This window comes from Enhydra lutris, unplaced genomic scaffold (assembly GCF_002288905.1).
Source record: "Enhydra lutris kenyoni isolate GAN:26980312 unplaced genomic scaffold, ASM228890v2 scaffoldscaffold15, whole genome shotgun sequence".
Lineage (NCBI taxonomy): Eukaryota > Metazoa > Chordata > Mammalia > Carnivora > Mustelidae > Enhydra > Enhydra lutris.
In genome coordinates this window covers 34,476,420-34,498,670 of record NW_019154099.1, presented here as the reverse complement: position 1 = coordinate 34,498,670, position 22,251 = coordinate 34,476,420, and the positions used below count along the sequence as shown (strand labels likewise).

The 22,251-nt window shown below is 36.0% G+C and overlaps 1 protein-coding gene across 13 annotated transcripts in view; it reads left to right on the top strand.

The window, feature by feature from the left end:
* The window catches only part of LOC111146969 (RNA binding motif protein 26), a 79,896-nt gene that overhangs the window by 16,366 nt on the left and 41,279 nt on the right, over window positions 1–22,251 (top strand). For 7 of the 13 annotated variants that reach the window (XM_022502766.1, XM_022502765.1, XM_022502760.1 and 4 more), the window contains exons 2-6: window positions 14,413–14,531; window positions 15,155–15,291; window positions 18,194–18,282; window positions 19,146–19,363; window positions 21,290–21,550. In XM_022502766.1, the coding sequence (XP_022358474.1) occupies window positions 14,413–14,531; window positions 15,155–15,291; window positions 18,194–18,282; window positions 19,146–19,363; window positions 21,290–21,550 (824 nt within the window). Of the gene's footprint in view, window positions 1–14,412; window positions 14,532–15,154; window positions 15,292–18,193; window positions 18,283–19,127; window positions 19,364–21,289; window positions 21,551–22,251 lie in introns of all 13 variants that reach the window. The other 6 variants (XM_022502757.1, XM_022502756.1, XM_022502754.1 and 3 more) reach the window with 1 other exon arrangement.

Here is a 22,251-nt window from a genome sequence, read left to right as displayed (position 1 = left end):
GCGGAGGCTTAACCCACTGAGCCACCCAGGCGCCCCAGTTGTTTAATATATTTCAGTGCTCAGGATTTGGGAGTGTATACGTTTGCCATTGCTATATCTTCTTAATGGGTTGATTCCTTTATCATTATATAATGACCTTCTTGGCTCCATAGCTCAGTGGTTAGAGCACTGGTCTTGTATAATGACCTTCTTTGACTCTTGTTACCTTTTTTGGCTTGAGGTCTATTTGTCTAATGTAATTATAACTCTGCCCACCGTTTTGTTTTTGTTTACTTCAAATATCATCTTCTGTCATTTCACTTTTGAGCCTGTGTATGTTCTTAGAGTGGAAATGAGTCTCTTGTAGTTTGATTTTGTTTTTTTATCCATCCAGCCACTCTGTGTTTTGATTGGTGAGTTAATGTTCATTTATGTTTAGGATGATTATTGATATTTAAGGATTTACTACTGCTTTTTCATCTTTTTTTCTTCTGGTTATTTTGTTCTTTTCATTGTTTTTCCTTTTGTTTCTGTCTGTAAGTTGGTTTTCCATGGTGATTTGCTCAGTCTTCCATTTTTTTTAGTTTCAGGTCTCTGCTGTAGGTTTTTGCTTTGTGGTTACCTTGAGGTTACATAAAAAAATCTAGACAAGCAGCCATTTTCTGCTAATAAAAATTTATGTTCATTTTCTTATAAGGATTCCATTGTTTTAATCTTCCCTTTTGTGTTTTTGATATCATAAGTTGTATCTTTTTATATTGTGATTTCATTATCAAGTTGTAGCTATATTTTTAATATGCACTTGTTTTAAAATTTTTATTTTTTTATGTTAAGTAGGCTCCATGCCTAATGTGAGGCTCAAACTCACAACCCTGAGACTAGAGTTGCAGGCTTCACCACCTGAGCCAGTCAGGTGACCCTTTAATATGCTATTTATTTATTGATTGATTTATTTAAGTTTTTATTTATTTGACAGAAATCACTAGTATGCAGAGAGGCAGGCAGAGAGAGGGGGAAGCAGGTTCCCCATCAGGTAGGGAGCCCGATGCGGGGCTTGATTCCAGGACCCTGGGATCATGACTTGAGCTGAAGGCAGAGGCTTTAACCCACTGAGCCACCCAGGTACCCCTAATATGCTTTTTTAAACCTTTATGCCATAGGTAGGAATTTAATATACTGTTCTAAAAAAGAGTTACAGTATTCTCATTCTGGATGTTCTATTTATTACCTTAATTAGAGTTTTCTGTCCTTTGGTCTTTTCACTTAAGCTTGAAGAGCTCTTTTTAGCCTTTTTTTTTTTTTTTTAAAGATTTATTTATTTATTTTAGAGAGAGAGAGAGAAAGGGAGCAAGTGAGCATGGGAGAGAAAGTCTTAAGCAGACTCCATGCTGAGCATGGAGCCCAATGCAGGGCTTGATCTCAGGACCCTGAGTTTACCACCTGAGTGGAAACCAAGTGTTGGACGTTTAGCCAGCTGTGCCACCCAGGCACTGCTTAACATTTCTTATAAGCATGTCTAATGATAGTGAACTCCCTTAACTTCTGTTTGTCTGGGAAGACCTCTATGTCTCCGTTGTCTCTCAAAAATAAATAAAAACAACCAGCCAAGAGTATTCCACTGGCAGAGTTATTTTTGAGATACAAAGGAGACGTAGAGGTTTTCCCAATTTCAATGTTTTGAATATGTCATTCCATTCTCTCTTGACCTATAGAGTGTCTGCTGAGAAGTCCGCTTATAGCTTATGGGGGTACCTTTGTAGGTTACTGTCTTTTTTTTCTGGGCTGCTTTAAAATTCTTTATCATCGACTTTTGACAGTTTTCATATAATGTGTCTTGGAGAAGATCTTTTGTGTTGGTGTAATAAGGTGTTCTGTTAGCTTTGTGGATTTGTATATCCAATTATTTCCCTAGGTTTAGGAAGTTATCAACTATCATTTAAATATGTTCTGTGCTCCCTTCTCCCACTCTTTTTTTTTGAGATACCCATTATTATTGTGGGGCTTGAATTCATGACCCTGAGATCAACATTGGTATGCTTTACTGACTGAGCCAGCCAACACCTAGGGTTGTTGTTTTTTTTTGTTTGTTTGCTTTTTTTTTTTAACTTTTTAAAGATCTTACTTCTTTCTCCTCTTCCACCTGAATCATTTCCATATTTCTGTTCTTGAATGTGTTAATTCTCTCTTCCATAGGATCTGCTGTATTTCTAGTACATTCTAATTCATTCTTCATATATTTTTTTCACCCCAGAATTTTTTTTTTTTTTTTTTTTAGTTTTAATCTCTCCTGCAAAATACTCCTTCTGTTTGTTAATTTTATCCCTGAGATCACTAAATTTTTTTTTGAGTTTTCTGGTTACTCATTGAATTTCTTCATAATAGCTGTTCTATATCCCACGTTAGATCACAGTATTTCATGTCTTTGGGTTCAGTTACTGGAAAATTGTCATTTTTTATAGTGATGCCATATTACTATGGTTTTTCATGCTGTTCGATGGGAAGTGCTTCAATTTCTCCATTTAAAGTAGTAAACACCTTTCTTATTTAGGTAAGGTTTTGTTTATTTTGATTCTTAACAATGCAACAGGTTTGTAATTAGGAGCCTTCATTTTGTTGCCCAGAAGGTGGCACTATAGTACAAGCCTTTGCTTTCTCTTGCCAGAGCTGACTCACGGTTAAGGTTGTTGAGCAGGTCCGTTTAAAAGAAAAAAAAAAGGACCAAAGGGTGGCTGCAGAGCTTGGGGAGGAGTGTATATTTAGCACTTCGGGCTTTGGGATGTTAGTGGCCTGCGGGGGATCCTCAAGTTGTTGGCGGGAGGATACCAGAGGTCCTGGGTGGTCCTCTTATCCCCCAGGGCAGATAGCAAAAGACCCTTTCCTTCTGTTCTCTTTGCCTACTTCCTTTTCCTTCCCCTCTTCCCAGTCACTGGTCTCTGCAGAGAGAGCAACTGGTTTTTGCAGCTTCAGCATGCATGGTCGGGCAGACCCCTGTTGTGCCTTTACCTACCACCTCCTCTGCCGGAAAGGTTGTGCTGGCTGCCTGCTGGACCAGCCACCACCTTTTCTGCTGTTGCTACAGCCTCTGTGGTCAAGTCCACTCACTTTCAGGTGTGCAGATGGATAGATCTCTCCGGTGTTTGTGTGTCCTCTGCAGAGGTGCTTCCCCCCCGCCCCCCCACTTCAGTTGTGGATATCTGGTTAGTTGTAAATCATAGAGGAGAGAAAAAGGTAATGACCCATGCTGTCATGATGCTGATGTCTATAAAATAATTTTAAATGTAATAAGTACTTCAAGACCTTTTGGGGGCATTTTATAAGAAATTGCCAATGTGACTGTATTTGTATGTTTATATTTTCTTTAATGATATCTCTAGTATTTACTTTACGTTTTATAAAGTTTAATTCTTTATAATAGACAGTGAATGAGATAGGTCCCATTTTGAAAACTGTTCATACACTTGCAGTGATCATCAGTCTCTGAAGTTTTTCATGTACTCTCTCAAATTGGATTCTGTTAAACTCTGAAGCTTCTGATGACATTAAATAGCCAAAATTGGAAGAACAGTTCTGTGAGGAATTATGGCTGTTCATCTGGGTTAGGAAGAGGCTTTGTTGGCTTCAGAGTAAGATTAGATTTTACTGCCATGCAGAAGTGTTTGGACATTTTGGGGACTAGGTTGTGGTATACCGGGAAAGATACATTAAATCTGGGCTGTAACTAACAGATTTTTTTTCTCTTTTTTAAAGAATGATGAGTGCGTGGAGGTTTGATTAGATTAAGCATTTTTGCAGGCAGAGAAGATTAGTTAGCTGTTCTTTCTTGTAGCTTTAAGAGCAAGTTGTGAAATGCCTGAATTTGGACTTTGGCAGGAGGTTAAGAAGAAATGGCAGTGTTCTTGGGACTTGGGTATTGACAGAGATGAGATGGAAAGGCAATGAGGAAAGACCTGTCGGTATGCTAGAGACATTTTATTGACTTTATATCTGTGACAGGTCTTTGAACTTGTTGGTACACTTTAAGTATGTCATAATTGGTTTTGACCTAAAGTGAGAGCTGTTTTTTGTGAGTTTTTGTTGATAATACTCTTGATTTAGTGTGCTCTTAAATTGTGTGACAATTAGTCGATACTTCTCAGCACATTGTAGTTGGGTCTGGGGAAAAAGGTAGACATAGTTAACTAGAATCCCTGTAGGGGAAACAGACAAGCATAGCATACCACAATAACAATTTAGTAGGACACACATGTGTACAGATCTTAAGGTCTGGCAGTTCAGGAAAAATTTATAAAATGTTTCTACTTAGTTGAATTTTGTTATTATTTATCTCTTCCAAAGGGTTAAAATTTACTCATGAGTGTTCAGAAAGGGGGATTCTGTGGCTCTTGAAAAATAGGTAGGCGGAAATTCTTTTAATTTTCAGGTTACATACTGAATTATTTTAAAGTTCAGTTAGCTAGGTTTTTTCCAAACTTCTTATTTTAGTGCTATTTCTTTTGGATAATTCTGCCTCTTCTTGGTCACAAAAAGAAAATATTTCCTGGCTTCCTTTCTCTTTTAGTAACTGGATGAACTACCTCAGCTCTGGTTTGTAAGTAGGTAGAATGTGAATATGAGTAACTGAAGCGATGGCCTTTGGAGGCCAGAGTCCTTTCCCAGAGAACTCAAGTCTTCTATGAATTGGAATATGAAACATGGACTAAATGTGGAGTTTTGTTGTGGGCTGTCATATCAGCATTTCACCTCCAGTCCCACTTTTCTTTTAAGAGAGAGCTCTGTGACATGATACTATAACCATACCTGTCTGTGCTCAGTTTGCCATTTGGTCTACTGTTCTTTGCAGTGAACAGCATAGAGTTTTCCAATCTGAGTTAGTTGGTCTTATCTTTGAGAAGATGAAATTGACTTTGTCTTTGAATCACATACTTAACAGATACTTTCTTTTTTTTTTTTTTTTTTAAGATTTTATTTATTTATTGGACAGAGAGAGAGGGAACACAAGCAGGGGGAGTGGGAGAGGGAGAAGCAGGCTTCCTGCAGAGCAGGGAGCTCAATGTGGAGCTCGGTCCCAGGTCCCTGGGATCATGACCTGAGCTGAAGGCAGACGCTTAACCGACTGAGCCACCCAGGCACCCTTAACAGATACTTTTATTTTATTTTATTTTATCTTTAAGATTTTATTTATTTATTTGAGAGAGAAACAGTGAGAGAGAGCATGAGAGGCAAGAAGGTCAGAGGGAGAAGCAGACTCCCTATGGAGCTGGGAGCCAGATGCGGGACTCGATCCTGGGACTCCAGGACCATGACCTGAGCCGAAGGCAGTTGCTTGACCAACTGAGCCACCCAGGTGCCTTAACAGATACTTTTAAAATGAGTTTTAAAACATTGGTTCTCAAGTGTGATGGGAGGACTCCTGAGCTTTCCTGAGACCTTTCATAGGGTCTGTGAAGTCCTCCCATTTACAACTATTTATCTGTATGAGGTCAGATTTTTTTTTTTTAAGATTTTATTTATTTATTTGACAGAGATCACAAGTAGGCCCAGAGGCAGGCAGAGAGAGAGGAGGAGGCAGGTTCCCTGCGAGCAGAGAGCCCGATGCGGGCCTTGATCCCAGGACCCTGAGATCATGATCTGAGCCGAAGGCAGAGGTTTTAACCCACTGAGCAACCCAGGTGCCCCGAGAGGTCAGATTTTTTTATGTATTTCAGCCAAAATATCATATCCCAACAGATTGAATATAAAAAAAGATATTAGAATTGTTCTTTTAAGCCAGACATTTAATGGTATTTGTAAATTGTGGAACATTGTCTGTTTTCTCACCAAATTTTTATTCTGTTGGGAAGTATTTTTTCATTAAAAAAAAGTAGGGTATTTAGTTTCAGGGCAGGCTGTTAGTCATGGAACTCTGCCTATCCCTGCCCTGCGTAGGGATATGGCCCAAAGTGGGGAAGATGAGTCATTTTCAAGGAGCAGTGTGATGCAGGAGGAGAGAAAGACAGTTCCCTTTCCCTGGATTCACTATCAGAATGATGTAAACCTGGAACTGCTCAGGGCCATCTTTGTTGCCATGTGGAGAGGGCCTGCTTAAAATGAAATGAATTCTAAGGGAAAGCAGAATGGAAAGATGGTCCTTGGTTGATTATCATTGGAACCTCTGGATCCAGCTATGCCTTAAGTTAATTAAAAATTAATTTACTAAATTCCTGCTTTTGATTACCACCCACCCCAACCCAAAGGGCTACTCATGTTAAATTGTAGGTTTGTTATTTAATTTGTTTGAGTTGTTATTTTAAACTAAATAACTTAAATTTTTTCAGTTTTCCTAATATGATAAATATTGATAGAGGTAGTCCTTTTAAATGAAAGCTCTTTAGAGTTCTCTGTAGTTTTTAACATGTAAATCGATCTCGAGACCAAAATGTTTGAGGACTACTGTTCTCAGGAAAAGAAGACATTGCTGCTATTTCTTGGGACTAATATAGGGAATGAAAGACCTGAGTGAATAGTTTTCAGTGTTGTAATTACATGTATTGTAGTAAGTGTTTGCAGTGATAAGAAGTGATTTGTATGATGCTCATGGATGGATCATGTTAAGATATGCTTATTTTGTGGTCGTGATTTTATTTTGTAGAATGAAATGGGTGTGATAATTCTTAATGAATAACCTTTGCTGTAGCTAATTACTACATGCAAATAATCTGTTGTTGCCTCCTTATTTGAATTGAATGAAACTTTATAATAAACTATGGCAATCGAATTTTTCAGTGTTTGTATTATATTTGTTGTAATGGGATTTGGATTTTTAAAAGAATAATCCTAAGTACAGAATAATAGAACTATGACTTTGATGCAAATTAGATATTTTTCTTGAATATAAAGTGAAAATTTGGTAGGAACAGATGTGGGTGTATATCCGTGTTCTAAAGTTACTGAGTTAACATATTCAAATTTAATTTTTAATTTCCACTGCCACCTCCAGCTACACCTTCTCAAGATTACCAAAAATGGAAGCTTGGGTTAAATTCCTTAACTTATCTTCCACAGAATTTCTAAAGCCTCCAAGAAACTTGAGCAAAACAAAACAAACTTCTTCTTGAAAGAATGTACTGGAAGGCTAGCTTTTTTGTTTTCCTTGTCATTACTATTTTGAAAGTCCTAAATTAAAATTAAAAGCTAATATGAAGAGTGTGTTAGGAAGATTAGTTATAATCTTTATATCTAGGAGTGATTTGATTCATGTCAGTGCTTTTGGGAAATTTTATTTTTATTATAACATTTGATTTTCTGCACTGGTTTGGCTTCTCCAACATTCTTAGTGTATGTACATCCCTCCTCAGATACTTTAGGAAAAGAATGACCTTCCTAGATGGTTACCCCTGCGAATGTGTTTCATTATTATTACTATATCCTTAACACAAATTCAGAGATTGCTTAAATTTTACTTTTTTTTTGCCTTTAAAAGCATTGATTTGAATGATTTCATAGTGATCTGCACACTTAATTTGTTAAAGCTCATTGAGCATTTGATTTTAAATCTTTAGAGGTGAGAGATTAGAAATCCAGCTGTTCATGAATACTCTGTTTTCTCCATCCCACTGGACTCCTGTGCTTCATGTATAAGTAGGCATCTACTTCAGACCTTTTCTTTAGGGCTCCTTTGGCCTGGGTGGTTCTTTTTCCAGCTAGCCCGAAGCTTGCTTGTATTCCATTTTGATCCCTGTTTAAATTCTGATCCCTGTTTAAATGTTATTTCAAGGTTCTTCCCTGATGATCTTAAATATATTCATTCATTCTTTCTCCTCTTTCCATTTCTTTCCTCCTTCCTTCCCTTCATTCCTTTTACTCTATATTTTATCTTCATGCTTTACATTATTTTTCCTCAGTGCACTTGCACGTGACAATATGTTGTATGTATCTATGTACATATTTTGTCTCCTCCACTGGAGTTTCAGCAGCCCCAGTGTAAATTCTGTGAGGACAGGAACTTAAATTATTTTTGAAGTTGAATCCTTAGGATCTAGAACAGTGCCTTACATAGTAGGTGCTTGTTAAATATTTTTGAAAGATGAAGGTAATATTTGGAAGATAACCAACTATTTTATTCTCAGTACTTAACCTTCATGAAGATGAAAAAGAAAGGGTCCTTGATAAAAGTGAGCTATTGATCTAGTGGGATAGATTTGTATATATTTTCTGTCTTCTTAGGTATTGTGTTAGGCCCAGAGGCTACATATGTGTGTAAGAAGTTCTGTTTTTGGATTTTGGTATAAACTCTTATGTAGTACATATATAAACTCTTATATATATATCTGTAGTGCCAGGTCACTTAAATTTTTTTATTGCTAATACTTACAAATTAATTGAAAAGAATACTATATTGTCTTATATTTCATATATTTGCAAAATATTCCAAAAACAAAATTAAACCTAAGGGTTATTCTCTTTCAGGTTTGTGAGGGATTTACTATTCAATCCAGTGCCTATCTGTCAGGGGCTGTTCAGCCTATGCTTGAAATCATTCTAATGATGGAAAATGCACTTTGTTTCAGGCAGTTTATTCTGCCTTTGGGAGGCCTCTGATTATTAAAAAAGTTCATCTCTATTTTAAGCCAAAATCTGTTGCTTCTACTTACTGGCTCTAATTATATCCCATGGAGGATGTATTGAATAAGTGTAATCTTTCTTATGATAGTCCTTCAATTATTTGAAAATCTACCAAGTTCTCTCTGACATTTCAATTTTCCAGGCTAAGAATCCCTAGTAAGCTCTCTGATAATGCTATCCATTTACCATTCTGGTCATTTTCTGGGAATCTGTTTGGGTTTGCTCATGTATTTGTAAAAGTGAAGTGAAAGCTGTGGCTGTCTTTAAGGCTTGGGGAGCTGCACTGCTTCCTCTTTAGTGCTGTGTTCTTTTTAAATTAACATATAATGTATTATTTGCGCCAGGGGTACAGGTCTGTGAATCATCAGTCTCACACAGTTCAGAGTACTCATCATAGCACATATCCTCTCCAGTGTCCATCACCCAGCCACCTCATCCCTCTCCTCCCCCCCAGCAGCCGACAGGTGTTGGCGAGGATGGGGGGAAAGGGGAACCCCCCTCTTACATTGTTGGTGGGAATGCAAGCTGGTGCAGCCACTTCGGAAAACAGTATGGAGGTTCCTCAAAAAGTTGAAAATAGAGCTACCCTATGACCCAGCAATCACATTACTGGGCATTTACCCTGAAGATAAAAAATGTAGGGATCCCAAGGGACATGTGCACCTGAATGTTTATAGCAGCATAGCAGCAGTGCCCACAATAGCCAAACTATGGAAAGAACCTAGATGTCCGTCAACAGATGAATGGATAAAGAAGATGTGGTATATATATACAATGGAATACTATGCAGCCATCAAAAGAAGTGAAATCTTGCCATTTGTGACGATGTGGATGGAACTAGAGGGTATTATGCTGAGCGAAGCAAGTCACTCAGAGAAAAGCAATTATATGATCTCTCAAAATGAGGAATTGGAGAGGAAGGGCGGGGTTCTGGAGGGGAAGGGAGGGAAAAATGAAATAAGATGGGATTGGGATGGGAGACAAAACATAATACTGTTATCTTTTTTAAATTGCATCTTTATGATTTAAGTTTCCCCCCAACCATTTCACCCTTTATCTCATTTGACATACTGAAATACTTAGTTGCTCCTTCTCCAACCCACCTTTCACAAATGCTGTTGGCAAGTCGTGTCTCACGCCTGCCTTATTCTGTAGTTAGTTTTGTGTTTTGCCCACCCAACCTTCTCAATCCCCCAACACACACAGACACAGACACAGGAGTAATTGGAGTTGGAGCACTGTGTGGTTGGTTTGATGCTTTTTTAGCAGATTATGTACTTGCTGGATTGAGAAGTCCTTATGGAATATAGAATCAGTGGGAATTCAGCCTGTTTGCTAAGATAAGGATGAAACCTGTCACTCAGTGCTCTTTGTACCTCAACATTTTCAAAATCTGTCCCTTCTCTCTGATCTGAAAGATTTCAGTTCCACTTTTCTTTCACTGTTTCTAGAATACTAGTAACATAGTACAGGGTAGAGTCTAGCTCTGACAAGATCTGTTCATTGAAACTGCAAACTTATCATCAACAATGGCAACTGGTGCCATCAAGTACCACATGAACAGTCTTGCTTGCCATGGAGACTTTTTTTTTTTTAAATAACCCCTTACTATCTTAATATAATTTTCTTTTGATTAAGTAATTTAAACATTTTTACTGCATTAATTTTACATAGCATGTTGTTGGGTGTTCAGATGAAGTAGCATTGGCACTTTTAATTAAAACATGGAAAAGAGAACATGTATTTTGCCCTTTCTCCTTGATTTATAACATGGCATATTATTAAACCTCTGTAGTTCAGATAGTCTTCTACTTAGCTGCAATTTACATGTACGTATCTTTTTAAAAAAAAAATTGAATAGGAAATGACTATAGGATTTAAGAAAAATTGCCTCTCAAATGTAAATCTACCCATTTTGGCATTAAATGTGTATAGACCTTGTTTCTACTATATAATTTGTAATTTAACCAATTTTAAGAAGTAATTTGCCCTTTCAGACTGTTTCAAGGATTTAGAATTTTTGTGTATAGTAGTTGATTTGCTGTAGTTGTGATTTTATTGGTTTTTTATTCAGTTCAATAGCTTCCTATAAAAGACGTTGAGCAGTGATTGTTCAGGAATGATTTTGTCTTACTGTTTTATAAAACTGGTCTATAAACCGTAATAATTACAGAAATCACAAAGGTCTTTTAATACATTTTTTAAAAAGATTTTATTTATTAGAGAGTTCAAACGGTGGGGAGTGGCAGAGGGAGAGGGAGAAGCAGACTCTCTGCTGAGCAGGGAACCAACATGGGGCTCAATCCCAGGACCCTGAAGTCATGACATGAGCTGAAGGTAGACACTTAACTGACTGAGCCACCCAGGTGCGCCTGTGTTTTTAACTGCTAAAATTTTATTTGGCTCAACCTGTCCTATTTAGAAAAGTAATGGAGTGGCAATGGAATAGATTTGTTTAGTTAAGAGAAATGTAAAGTCACAGTTAAGTCATTAGAAAAGTCATTTTTAAGTTGAAAATTCACCACAACAGTAAGACCAATGTTGGGTTAAACTATAGCATTTGGACTCAATGTGGAGACTGTAAATTTGTTCATTAACAGCAGTTGCAATAAAACAGTATAACACAGTGGTAGTATTATGTTTCACATTGATTTTTCAATTATTTGAATATGTTTATCTTGTTGCCTAGTTTTTAGTTGTGCTTATTCAGGTTACCTAACATGAATAGGCATTGTTTCATTATTTCTCATGCAGTATTACTGAGTTGGTGGGTATGAGTATATCTGTAAATGCATCATAAGGTTATATATGTCCCATTTCTTTGGGCTTATTTCATCACCGATGTATTTCTATACTCATTGTGATAAAACATAAAAAGTCATAAATCGTTTTGTCTATTTTTTTTAAATGTTCATTGTATATTGAAAAAAGAATTTCAAAGAAAAAGTCCTTAAAAATCTTTCATGTAGGGACGCCTGGGTGGCTCAGTTGGTTAAGCAGCTGCCTTCGGCTCAGGTCATGATCCCAGAGTCCTGGGATCGAGTCCCACATCAGGCTCCTTGCTTGGCGGGGAGCCTGCTTCTCCCTCTGTCTCTGCCTGCCATTCTGTCTGCCTGTGCTTGCTCTCTCTCTCCCTCTCTCTCTGACAAAAAAAAAAAAAAAAAAATCTTTCATGTACCATTAAAATGGAATTTTTTCTTGCTTCTTGTTTGAGTAATAGCCCATTTCAAATCGTTGTAAATACATGTAAATAGATCTATGAGAAAAGTATGATTACTGACAAATTACCCTTCAACTTAATTCATTAACACAGCAGACATTTACCACCTCATGATACTTATCATCCCTGCGTCAGGAATTTGGAAGCAGGTTAGCTAAGTATTTCTGGCTCTGAATCATGAGATTGCAGTTAAGCTGTAGATCAGTTCTGCGGTCTTCTCAAGGTTCCACGGTGACTGTAGAATTCACTTCCAAGCTCATTCACATTTGGCTACTGGAAAGAGACCTCCGTGCTCTGTTGACTAGAGTCCTCATTTCATTGCCACATGGTACTCTCCATAAGGCTGCTTAACTGTCCTTGGAACATAGCAGCTGTTTTCCCTAGAAGTGATTCCAGAGTGAGAGCAAGGATGATGCCACAATACTTTCTAGTCCTAGTCTCTGAAGGTAGACACCCTCACTTCTGCTGTTCTGTTTAGAAGCAAGTCCCTAAATTGAGCCTACTCTCAAAGGGTGGGCAATCAGGCTCTGCCTTAAAAGGGAGGAGTGAAGAATTGGCAGGCGTACTTAATGACCACAGTAATGTAAATTAGGAAGTCTTAGAACATAGGATAAATGCTATATTAGTTCCTTAATAGAGTAGTTGTCAATTCTGATGCTGTATTAGACTCATCTGTGTAGCCTTTATAAAACAACAAAGCAAAACACAAACGGTTTGAATTATGTCTGTTGATTCACTTGCAGTCAGGTTTTTCTATAGGTGTTTTTTACTGTGCAATCAAAGCTCTTCATTATCTTTTAAAAGATGTACTGTTTGATTCAGTGACATACGTTACTGCTGTTCTTTTGTAGAACTGTTACAGAATAGAGCTGAATACAGTATGTACAGTTCATGGCACAAAGTAGGTGTTCGGAAGATATTAGTGTTGGGCTATTGCTACTATTTTATTCTTATTTAACCTAACTTATAAAGTGATCATTAATTAAATGGGTAACAATTTTAGCTTCGTCGAAAAACAATTAATTTGGCTTTTTGTCAGGATGGGCATGGCTCAGGCATCAAAAACTTTATTGCCTCACTCTGTTCCTCCTTCAGTTAGTCCCCACTGTCTCCCCCCATCCAAAAAAAAAAACAAAACAAAAACCAGTAATGTTTTTTTACTTCCATATATTTATTATTCAAACATAAGCCAGTCCAAATACATAGTTTTTTCTCTTCCCCCCACACAAATGGTAACATGATGACCAGTTTTCTCAACCTTGCTTTTTAAACATAACAAATTATAAGGAGAATTTCTGTGACAGGAACACGTCCTCATTCTTTTTTGTGTCTTTTTGCTGTATTCATTCTTTAGTGTAGATTAGTATAATTTCTTTTTCCAGTCCTCTGTAAATGGACATTTTGCACATTTCTTATTTTGCAATGAATGTGCCAATGAGACTTGTGTATGTGTCACTTTGTATATGTAAGTATGTCTGTAAAGTAACTTCAGAGAAGTAGAATTGCTAGGTCATTTGCACTTGGGATTGTATGCTACCATTCCTTAGGGGCTACCAGTCTCCTCACAGCAGCCACAGTGTTTGAAAACTGCTTGTATCCCCATAGTCTTACCTCCAGAATATATTTTCATACCTTTACATTTGCCAGCTATATAACTGAAAAATTATATTTCAGTATAGCTTAAGTTTGAATTTCTCTTATGGATGAGGGTGTATTTTTACTCATTTAGACTTATTTTTCTGTTTAGCGTCTATATTATTTGTTTTCTTTCTCTTACGGTTTTGGTCTTACTGATAGGAGCTACATATTAGGAGAATTCACCTTTTGGAATGGGAAGCTTTTTTTATTTGTCTTTTGACTCTTTCATTCCAAAGTTGTTGCCTTTTTTTTTTGTTGTTGTTGTAATCAAATCATTCTCATAGATTTCTGTCATTACTCAGAAAAATCTTCATTACTCAAAGTTATAAAATAACTTTCTTGTTTTTTTTCCTAATACTTTAGTGGTTTCATGTTTTTCAGTTTTAGATTTATTATGGTGTATGGAATCAGTTATGGAACCAACTTAGTTTTTAAATAGATAACTATCAACTTGTCTCAATATCGTTTATTGTGTAATTCATCCCTTGTTCATTGACTTGGATGCTACCTTTATAAAATCAAAATTCATACATTTATTTATTTGGGTCTGTTTCTAAACCTGTAGTATGTTTTCAGGTTTTCTTTTAGTGCCCTCTCTGTCTGGGTTTTCTAGCTAATTCTTGGGGTGGAGGTAAGGCAAGGGCGCTTTTTGCATTTTTATTCTTTCCATGCTAATAGTTTTTGATGGTACTGTGTTATAACTTCTCTTTTTAGTAATAATAAAGCCTACTGCGTTTAATACATATATTAGTCCAAATGTGGAAGGATACAGAGTAGTGGCCATGTATGTAATATAAAATATATTACTATAAGGGAGAACTTAACATTTCTTTATTGCCTTCCATGGGTAGCTGCTTTTTACATATATTAATCCACTTAACTGTTTATCATACAACTAAGTCTGTAACTGGAATTTTTAGAATGTGCAATTGTTTATGGCTAAATTTCCTTCAATATTGCTTTTTTTTCTTCAGTTGTGATGCAGATCCTTCAGCCCTAGCAAAATATGTTCTCGCTTTGGTAAAGAAAGACAAAAGTGAGAAAGAGTTAAAGGCATTATGTATTGATCAACTGGATGTATTTCTTCAAAAAGGTAACATCTTTAGTTTAAAAATACTATATTTTAATAAATCCTTTAAAGCGAGATTTACCATAATATTAAAGGAACTCAATAAGAGAATAGACTCTAATTGTAACAAAGTTGAATAAACAGTATTATTACTGATTATAGCTTATTTATAATGAAAACCTTTTTCATTAATATCTTTATTCTCTTTCTTAAAGCAAGCTGGTATTTTTCCTTAAAGGATTAAGTAAATGAATGCTTGTTTATTTAAAGATCGTGTTGCTTAAGAAACTACTTGGAATGTTAGCTTGATACTGCTTCTAACGTTTTTCATTTTGTTACTGTCTAGTTAATAATATTTATGTTCAGCACTCTGGGTGCAGGGTCAGAGTCTAGTAATGGCTGGAAGTGACTGGCCCAGAAGCTCTGGCCATCTTAGTTCCACTACCCTGAATTTGAATGGATTAATATTACCGTAAGATTTGTGTCATGACTCACTGGTTGGGAAGCTATTGGTCTTAGTATATTTCCAGAGTTATAAAAGTCAGTATATACTTCATCATATTGAACTCTGATGTGTAGAAGAGGAGGATTCAATCTTAATAAGTGTCTTTAATCTACATTTTTTTGGTCTTGGTTTTTGTTTTTAGAGACACAGATATTTGTGGAAAAGCTTTTTGATGCTGTGAATACAAAGAGTTACCTACCTCCTCCAGAGCAGCCATCATCAGGAAGCTTAAAGGTAGAATTTTTTCAGCACCAAGAAAAAGATATTAAAAAAGAAGAGGTGAGGATTTGTGTGTTAAACCTTAGATGCTCTTTAAAAATATAAGGAATCATTAAACTGAGTTTTACTTTCTGTATTTGTGTCAAGGGTCCTCAGGGATCATCCGTAGGAGCAGTCATAGCACTTAGCGCTTAGTCATACTCAAGGCTGTGACTTCTTACATCAGAATCAGCAAAAAGAAAAAGTAGGTGTTGCACAGTCTGGGGGAAAACAGACGTAAGCTTCCAGAGACTTCTCCTAGGAGAGTCACAAAGGATGCACGTAACAAGTAGTTTCAACACATTTGAACAAGGGAAGCTCATTAGAGACTCAGTGTCCAGGGTTTTTATTTGCGGCTGGTCACAGATGCACCTTCTGCCTACTATGTACTAAAATTGCGATTTCCCGGAGGAAAGCATGTGTTCAGCTTAGAGCCATATCAGTGATACAATTCAGGCATATGGTGAGCTATTATTGTCAGGGAATGATGGGAACCCTCCAGAAATCAAAGTTCACAGATACCAGCCTAGAGCCTACCTTATAAGAAGCAGGCCTTTCTAAAGATAACAGTCTCAGGCTTGCTTTTTAACTGTTTTCTGCATAGTATCTTCTATCTGTGGACTTTCATTATCTGTGTTCTGTGAGAATAATTAGATTAACACTAGACTAATTTGCTCTGTCCTGCCTGCATTTTGTAGGGGACTGTTTTTAAGGTAGTCATGTATAAAGACCTTCACAGGGCAGTGGGCATGACTTCATCCTTTAAGAGATTTTGAAGAGTTTACCTTTTATACAAGATTGCTTAATTGTTCTTGCTTAATAATCATAAAAATTCAGATCTTCTCAATTTGATGTTTAAAGATTGTAAGTTCGAGCAAAACTAATTGATAGTTAAGCTGATATATTTCTGCAGTTAGTCTTGCTTTAGGTCAAATAAATCTTGGTTAAATTTTTGCTTTATCAGTCAGTGCTTTATGAGCTTGGAAATGTTACTTTTCCAAGCCTTAGTCTGCTTAGCTGTGAAATGGAAATATATAGGGTTTTTTTTGAGGAATAATAAAATGTTGTCTCTAAAGCACTTGGCATAGTGTGTAGCACATAGTATATTCTCAATAAATGGCAGTTCCTATTATTGTTGAGAGATTGTTGGTGTGATGGAAGATGTGATTGGGTTTTTCCCCTCATACTCTTTTTTTTCTTTACAGATTATGTAAGTAATGTTTATTATGTAATAATATAAATATATGTATAACTTTACATAGTAATTCTCAAATATATTTTTATTTCTGTATCTGAACATATTTACACACATGTACATGTATATAGTTACACAGACGTGCACATAAAACACCTCTTCTCTGTGTAAGGGAAACCAGAAATAATTTTGTGCGTATTTCATACCTAACAGTAGGGGTTCTGTTCTGTTAATAAGGAAGAAAGGAAGAGTGGCTGTGGTGCTGGCACACTGCTTATACCACATAGAGATGCACAATAATTTATTTAAGTTTTGCTCACCAATGGAAGTTTGGTGGGTTAGTTCTAGATTTTTGCTGTTTCAAATCATATTTTAATTCTTAGATAATCTTAAGCAGTCTTCTCTTGATTTGAGAAGCAGTAAGAAGTCTATCCCCAAAATGAGTTAGTGGCAAAAACCTTAGTCCTACGTCTATTGACATAATAATATTTCTCCACAGTTTTCTTGACCAATTGTGAAGGATATTTATCCCTGATCTTTCAGAACTGTCAAAATGTCAGATGACAACCTGGATTTAAAATACCGTGGGTATAGTAAAAGTTCCCAGTTGAGCATGTACTGTGGAATATGATGATCTCTCAACATAAATTACTCGCGAGTGTGTGTTGAAGCAAGTAGAAGGGAAAAGGTGCATTGTACCCTGTTTTTGTTTTTGGTTTTTTTTTTTTTTTTTTTGGGTGGGAAAGGGTCGAAATGGGTGGGAAAAGGAGAATGAAAGTATTTATAAGAACAAAAAGACTGTTAAAAAGAAAGAAAGAAGGCTTTTAAGCAGTGCTTCTCAGAGTTTGGCCTATTGATAGGATTTCCATTTAATTTATCACCCAACATTGGACACTTCTGACAATAAGAGGCTTTTACCCGGAGGGGTATTGGAACAGCTGGCATAAAGTGGGACACTGTTATATTATCCTGCAGACTGCCTGCATCAGATTGTCTTAGAGTTCTTATTAAAAGTGCAAAATCTTGAGTCCTGTCATATTTACAGAAGCCACATGTTCAGTATTTCCTGTATTTGTTTATCCTCTAAATCTTTTTTTTTCTAGTAACACCTGTTAATGTCCTATATAATCAGTGTTCTGGACAGTATTGCATGGAAAATTCTGGCCTCAGAAAAGTAGCACTGATAAAGGGAATGTTTTCCAGGGCTGCTTTCTATTAATAATATAATACGAATGGAGGCCCCTTGTGGGAAAGAGGAATATATAGCTGCCATACTGTTGAGAACTGGAGAGCTATTTGATCTTACGTATCATTTTCTCTTATATCTCTTTTTCTGACTTTGTTAGTTCTAATGCATTCTGCTATATTTCCTAATGTGTTTGGTGCCAGGCCAAATCTGTGGAACCAAAACAAGAGTGTGTGTTGAAATTTCGAAAGAATTAAAATTGACTTTCTACTAATAACGTTAAAATGAGGACATTGGCCTAAGTGTTTTCCCACCACTATTATCTAAGATAAACATTTCTGAGTTTCTTTAGCATTCACTTTAACTTTCAGTAAGCCTTTCTTCTGTGGTTAAATTAAGTGATTGTACTTAGAAATTTTTTTTAATGCTTTTAGAAAAGAATAATTTCATGTCTGTATTTTCATGTCAATTAAATCATTGAAATAGTAATATAGCAAGGAATAATTTGCTAAACTTAATGCATATTTTTCTTTGTATATCAGATCACAAAGGAGGAAGAGCGAGAGAAGAAGTTTTCCAGAAGGCTAAATCATAGTCCTCCCCAGTCAAGTTCCCGATACAGAGAAAATAGGTGATTGATTGGTTGAACCATGTTCAGTGTTTAGACATTGGATATCTTTTATATGAATGCTTAGACTTGATTATCTTTCACCTAGGGGCAAGTAATATCTGTTCTGTTGCTCTAGGAAAGTGTAACTTAGTTCCTTTCTTACAAAGAATATCTATGTCAGATTCGTAGGTCCTGGAAGTGAGATCTGGAATAGTGCTTAAAAAAATTATTATGGTATTTATTTCTAACTTCAAATTCCAGTGAAATCTTTTTTTTTTTTCCTCAAGATTTTATTTATTTATTTGACAGACAGAGATCACAAGTAGGCAGAGGGGCAGGCAGAGAGATAGGAGGAAGTGGGCTCCCTGCTGAGCAGAGAGCACGATGCGGGGCTTGATCCCAGGACCCTGAGATCATGACCTGAGCTGAAGGCAGAGGCTTTAACCCACTGAGCCATCCAGGCACCCCTCCAGTGAAATCTTAATGTGAGAACTTTTTTGCATGAAGTTTCCCTTTAGTGTGAATAAATTATTTTTCCCATTAAGATTTCAGAAGCATTTAGTGTGGGCAATAGGTGGGCCACATGCCTTTATGAGGTTATGTGTGTACAGGACACCGTGTGCTAGGAGATGGCATATACTGATCCTAAATGTATAGATGTCTTTGTGTATAAGGGTAAAGATTGAGACTTTGACAGTTTTTTTTCCCTTTAAAGGGGTTTTAGAGTTCTTGAGCAGATCATGTTCAGTTTTTCAATTTGAGTTTCCTAAATATGTGGTGGAATAAAGAATCATGATGTTTACAGAAATTAAATGTGACTTTTGCATTTAATGAGTTTTTTCTGTATCCACTTATTTTCCTAAAAGTGATCATTATTTCTTTAGAAGTCGTGATGAGAGGAAAAAAGATGATCGTTCTCGCAAAAGAGATTATGATCGAAACCCTCCTCGAAGAGATTCATATAGAGACCGGTACAATAGAAGACGAGGCCGAAGTCGCAGTTACAGCAGGAGTCGGAGTCGAAGTTGGAGTAAAGAGAGGCTTCGTGACCGGGATAGGGATAGAAGCAGGACTAGAAGCAGAAGCAGAACACGAAGCCGGGGTAAATAATCCACATATATGTGTGTTCTGATTAGCATTCTTCTTTTGTGAATAAGCTATATTTGAGGATTTTAAAAATGGTTTTAATTTTTGTCAGCGTTGTCTTCATTTTTCTATTGTGATGTATTTTGTGGTCTAAGTGAACGTTTTTTAAAAAAATTCCTTTAAAAATTTTATTTAATGCTAATTAAAACCACAGTGAATCACCACTGCATGCCCATTGTAATGACTAAAAGTAAAAAGGCTGACTTTATCTAATACTGGTAAGGATAGAGGTAAACTGAAATTCTCTGGAAAACACTTTCACAGTATCTTAAATTTAAATCTACACCTACCACGTGACCCAACCATCCCAACTCCAACCTATTTATTTAAGAGAAACAAAAGTGTATTTCCACACAAAGACTGTACGCAAATGATCATGGTACCTTCCTTTGAAATAGACAGAAACTAGAAACAACCCAGATGTCAAACTGATGGATCCATACAGTGGAAGAAAAGAATGGAACTTTTGGTATATGTCATAAAAGGATGAATCTCAAAATAATAATGCTGAGTGAAAGAAGCCAGACAAAAAAGAATATACATACATATAAAGTTTTAGAAAATACAAACTAATCTCTGGTGACAGGAAACAATCCTTGGTTGCCTGGGATGGAGTAAAGGGTGGAGAATTATCAAGGAGTGCAAGGATATTTTGGGGGGTGATGAATATCTATGTATATAATTTTGGTTATGTTTGGTTTCACATGTATATACACAGATAAAATTCATTGTATAAATATGTTCAGTTTATTATATAAGACTTATATTTTAAAATCAGGAAAACAGTTAAAATTCTCATTTCAGGTGAATATATTTGCAAGAGCATGTCATTTCCAACATTTTATTTTCCAGTGTGTGTTATTGAAAGGAAGATACTGGAGGCAATAAAACAACTAAAACACTTTCAAGTAAAATACCTTTACTCAAACTTAGAATTTTGCTACTCTTTTAGCCTTTACTGTACAGTCAACTTTAGTCTTTGGGAAATAATATTTATGGCCTTTGTATATGCTTTATACTTTGACTGTTGCCCTGGCGTTTTCCCTTTCTGTGATCTAGGTATACTAGGGCTTTTCTGCACATTGCTTCACTTAACTAATCTCCTTAATTCCTTTTCTCTCTCCTTGGGACCATATATAGCCCAGTTAATGTTTTGTTTTGTTTTGTTTTGTTTTGTTTTAAAGATTTTATTTATTTATTTGACAGACAGATCACAAGTAGGCAGAGAGGCAGGCAGAGAGAGAGAGGGGGAAGCAGACTCCCCGCTGAGCAGAGAGCCCAATGCGGGGCTCGATCCTAGGACCCTGGGATCATGACCCGAGCTGAAGGCAGAGGCTTTAACCCACTGAGCCACCCAGGTGCCCCCCAGTTAATGTTTTTTTTCATGTTTAGTGTGAAGTCCTTTTCCTTTCTCTTGGCTCATCTGTTTCCATCTTCAATAAATAGTTTTTCACTACTAATATTATAAATAGTGTATACTATTTATTTAAAAACCCATGCTGGGATCTTTAGGTGAATTACAACTCAAATGTTCATCACAGAAAAAATAACAGTACTTTATTGTATATTTTGTTTTGTGGGCTGAAGTTACGCATACTAAGATTGCACTGAAGAGAATAAAAAATCTCTTTTCTATAAACAGCACTCCAAGGAGAGAAAGCTCATTAAGTACAGCAAATTTTGTGTGATTTTATACTTCAGGTCATATTGAAAAAAAAATTAGCTTATCTTGGAACATTGTGTATTTGTTTAGTAGTTTTTAAAGAAAAGGAGGCTTGTGTACAATGTGAACGTTTTCTCTGTGTTTAGCAAAAATACCACTATTTTGTATATCTGTGACTTTTTTAATATAGTTTTATAAGTTATTTATATTTTGTTGCAGAAAGGGATCTAGTAAAACCTAAATATGACCTGGATAGAACAGATCCACTAGAAAACAATTATACTCCTGTCTCTTCGGTACCAAATATTTCATCTGGTCACTACCCTGTACCTACTTTGAGCAGCACTATTACAGTAATTGCTCCTACCCATCATGGTAATAACACTACCGAAAGTTGGTCTGAATTTCATGAGGACCAAGTGGACCATAACTCCTATGTAAGACCACCAATGCCAAAGAAAAGGTGTAGAGACTATGATGGTAAGTCTTTACTGTTTTCTGAAGTACTGAACTAGTATTTCCAGTTAACTAAATTCTGTAAGTTTAGGTTGCACAGCTATTCATGGACAGCCCAGTTAATGGTGGTAAGTTAGTCTTAGGCACTTTTTGAATTCTTCAGTATTATTTAAACCTCTATTAGTCACTATTGACTATTGTATATCAGTCTAAAGACAGTGCTTCTTTACACATAAGTCTTAATATATTTTTGGAGTTTATCAAACAAGAGTAGTATCTACTGAGTTGTTATCTGGGAATCTGCTACTGAAACATTCTTGACAAAACTCACTTCTTTAGAAATAAATGGTTATTGGCATGTAATTAGAACCTAGAAATGTGAATATCACCTATAAGAATTTTATAAATGAAGACTCTCAAAGTTTTACTGTAAAAAGTTTGTAAATTGCACTAAAGTTATAGTTGCATTATTCTCAGAGTTTTAAGTGAAATTTAAATAAAGGAAATGAAAAATAAAGGAATTTCTCTAATGACAAAGTATATAAAAGTTTTATGCCCGCTTGCTAGCTAGGTATACTCATTTTAATTTGTGGATATATTTTTTAATGTGTTTGTTAGCTATATTTACATCATAAGTATTTTATGTTACTGGAAATTAGCTCTTGTGTTATGGTTAGTTATACTGGCCCAATATTAAAAATACTCTTCTTTTTTAAATATCTTAC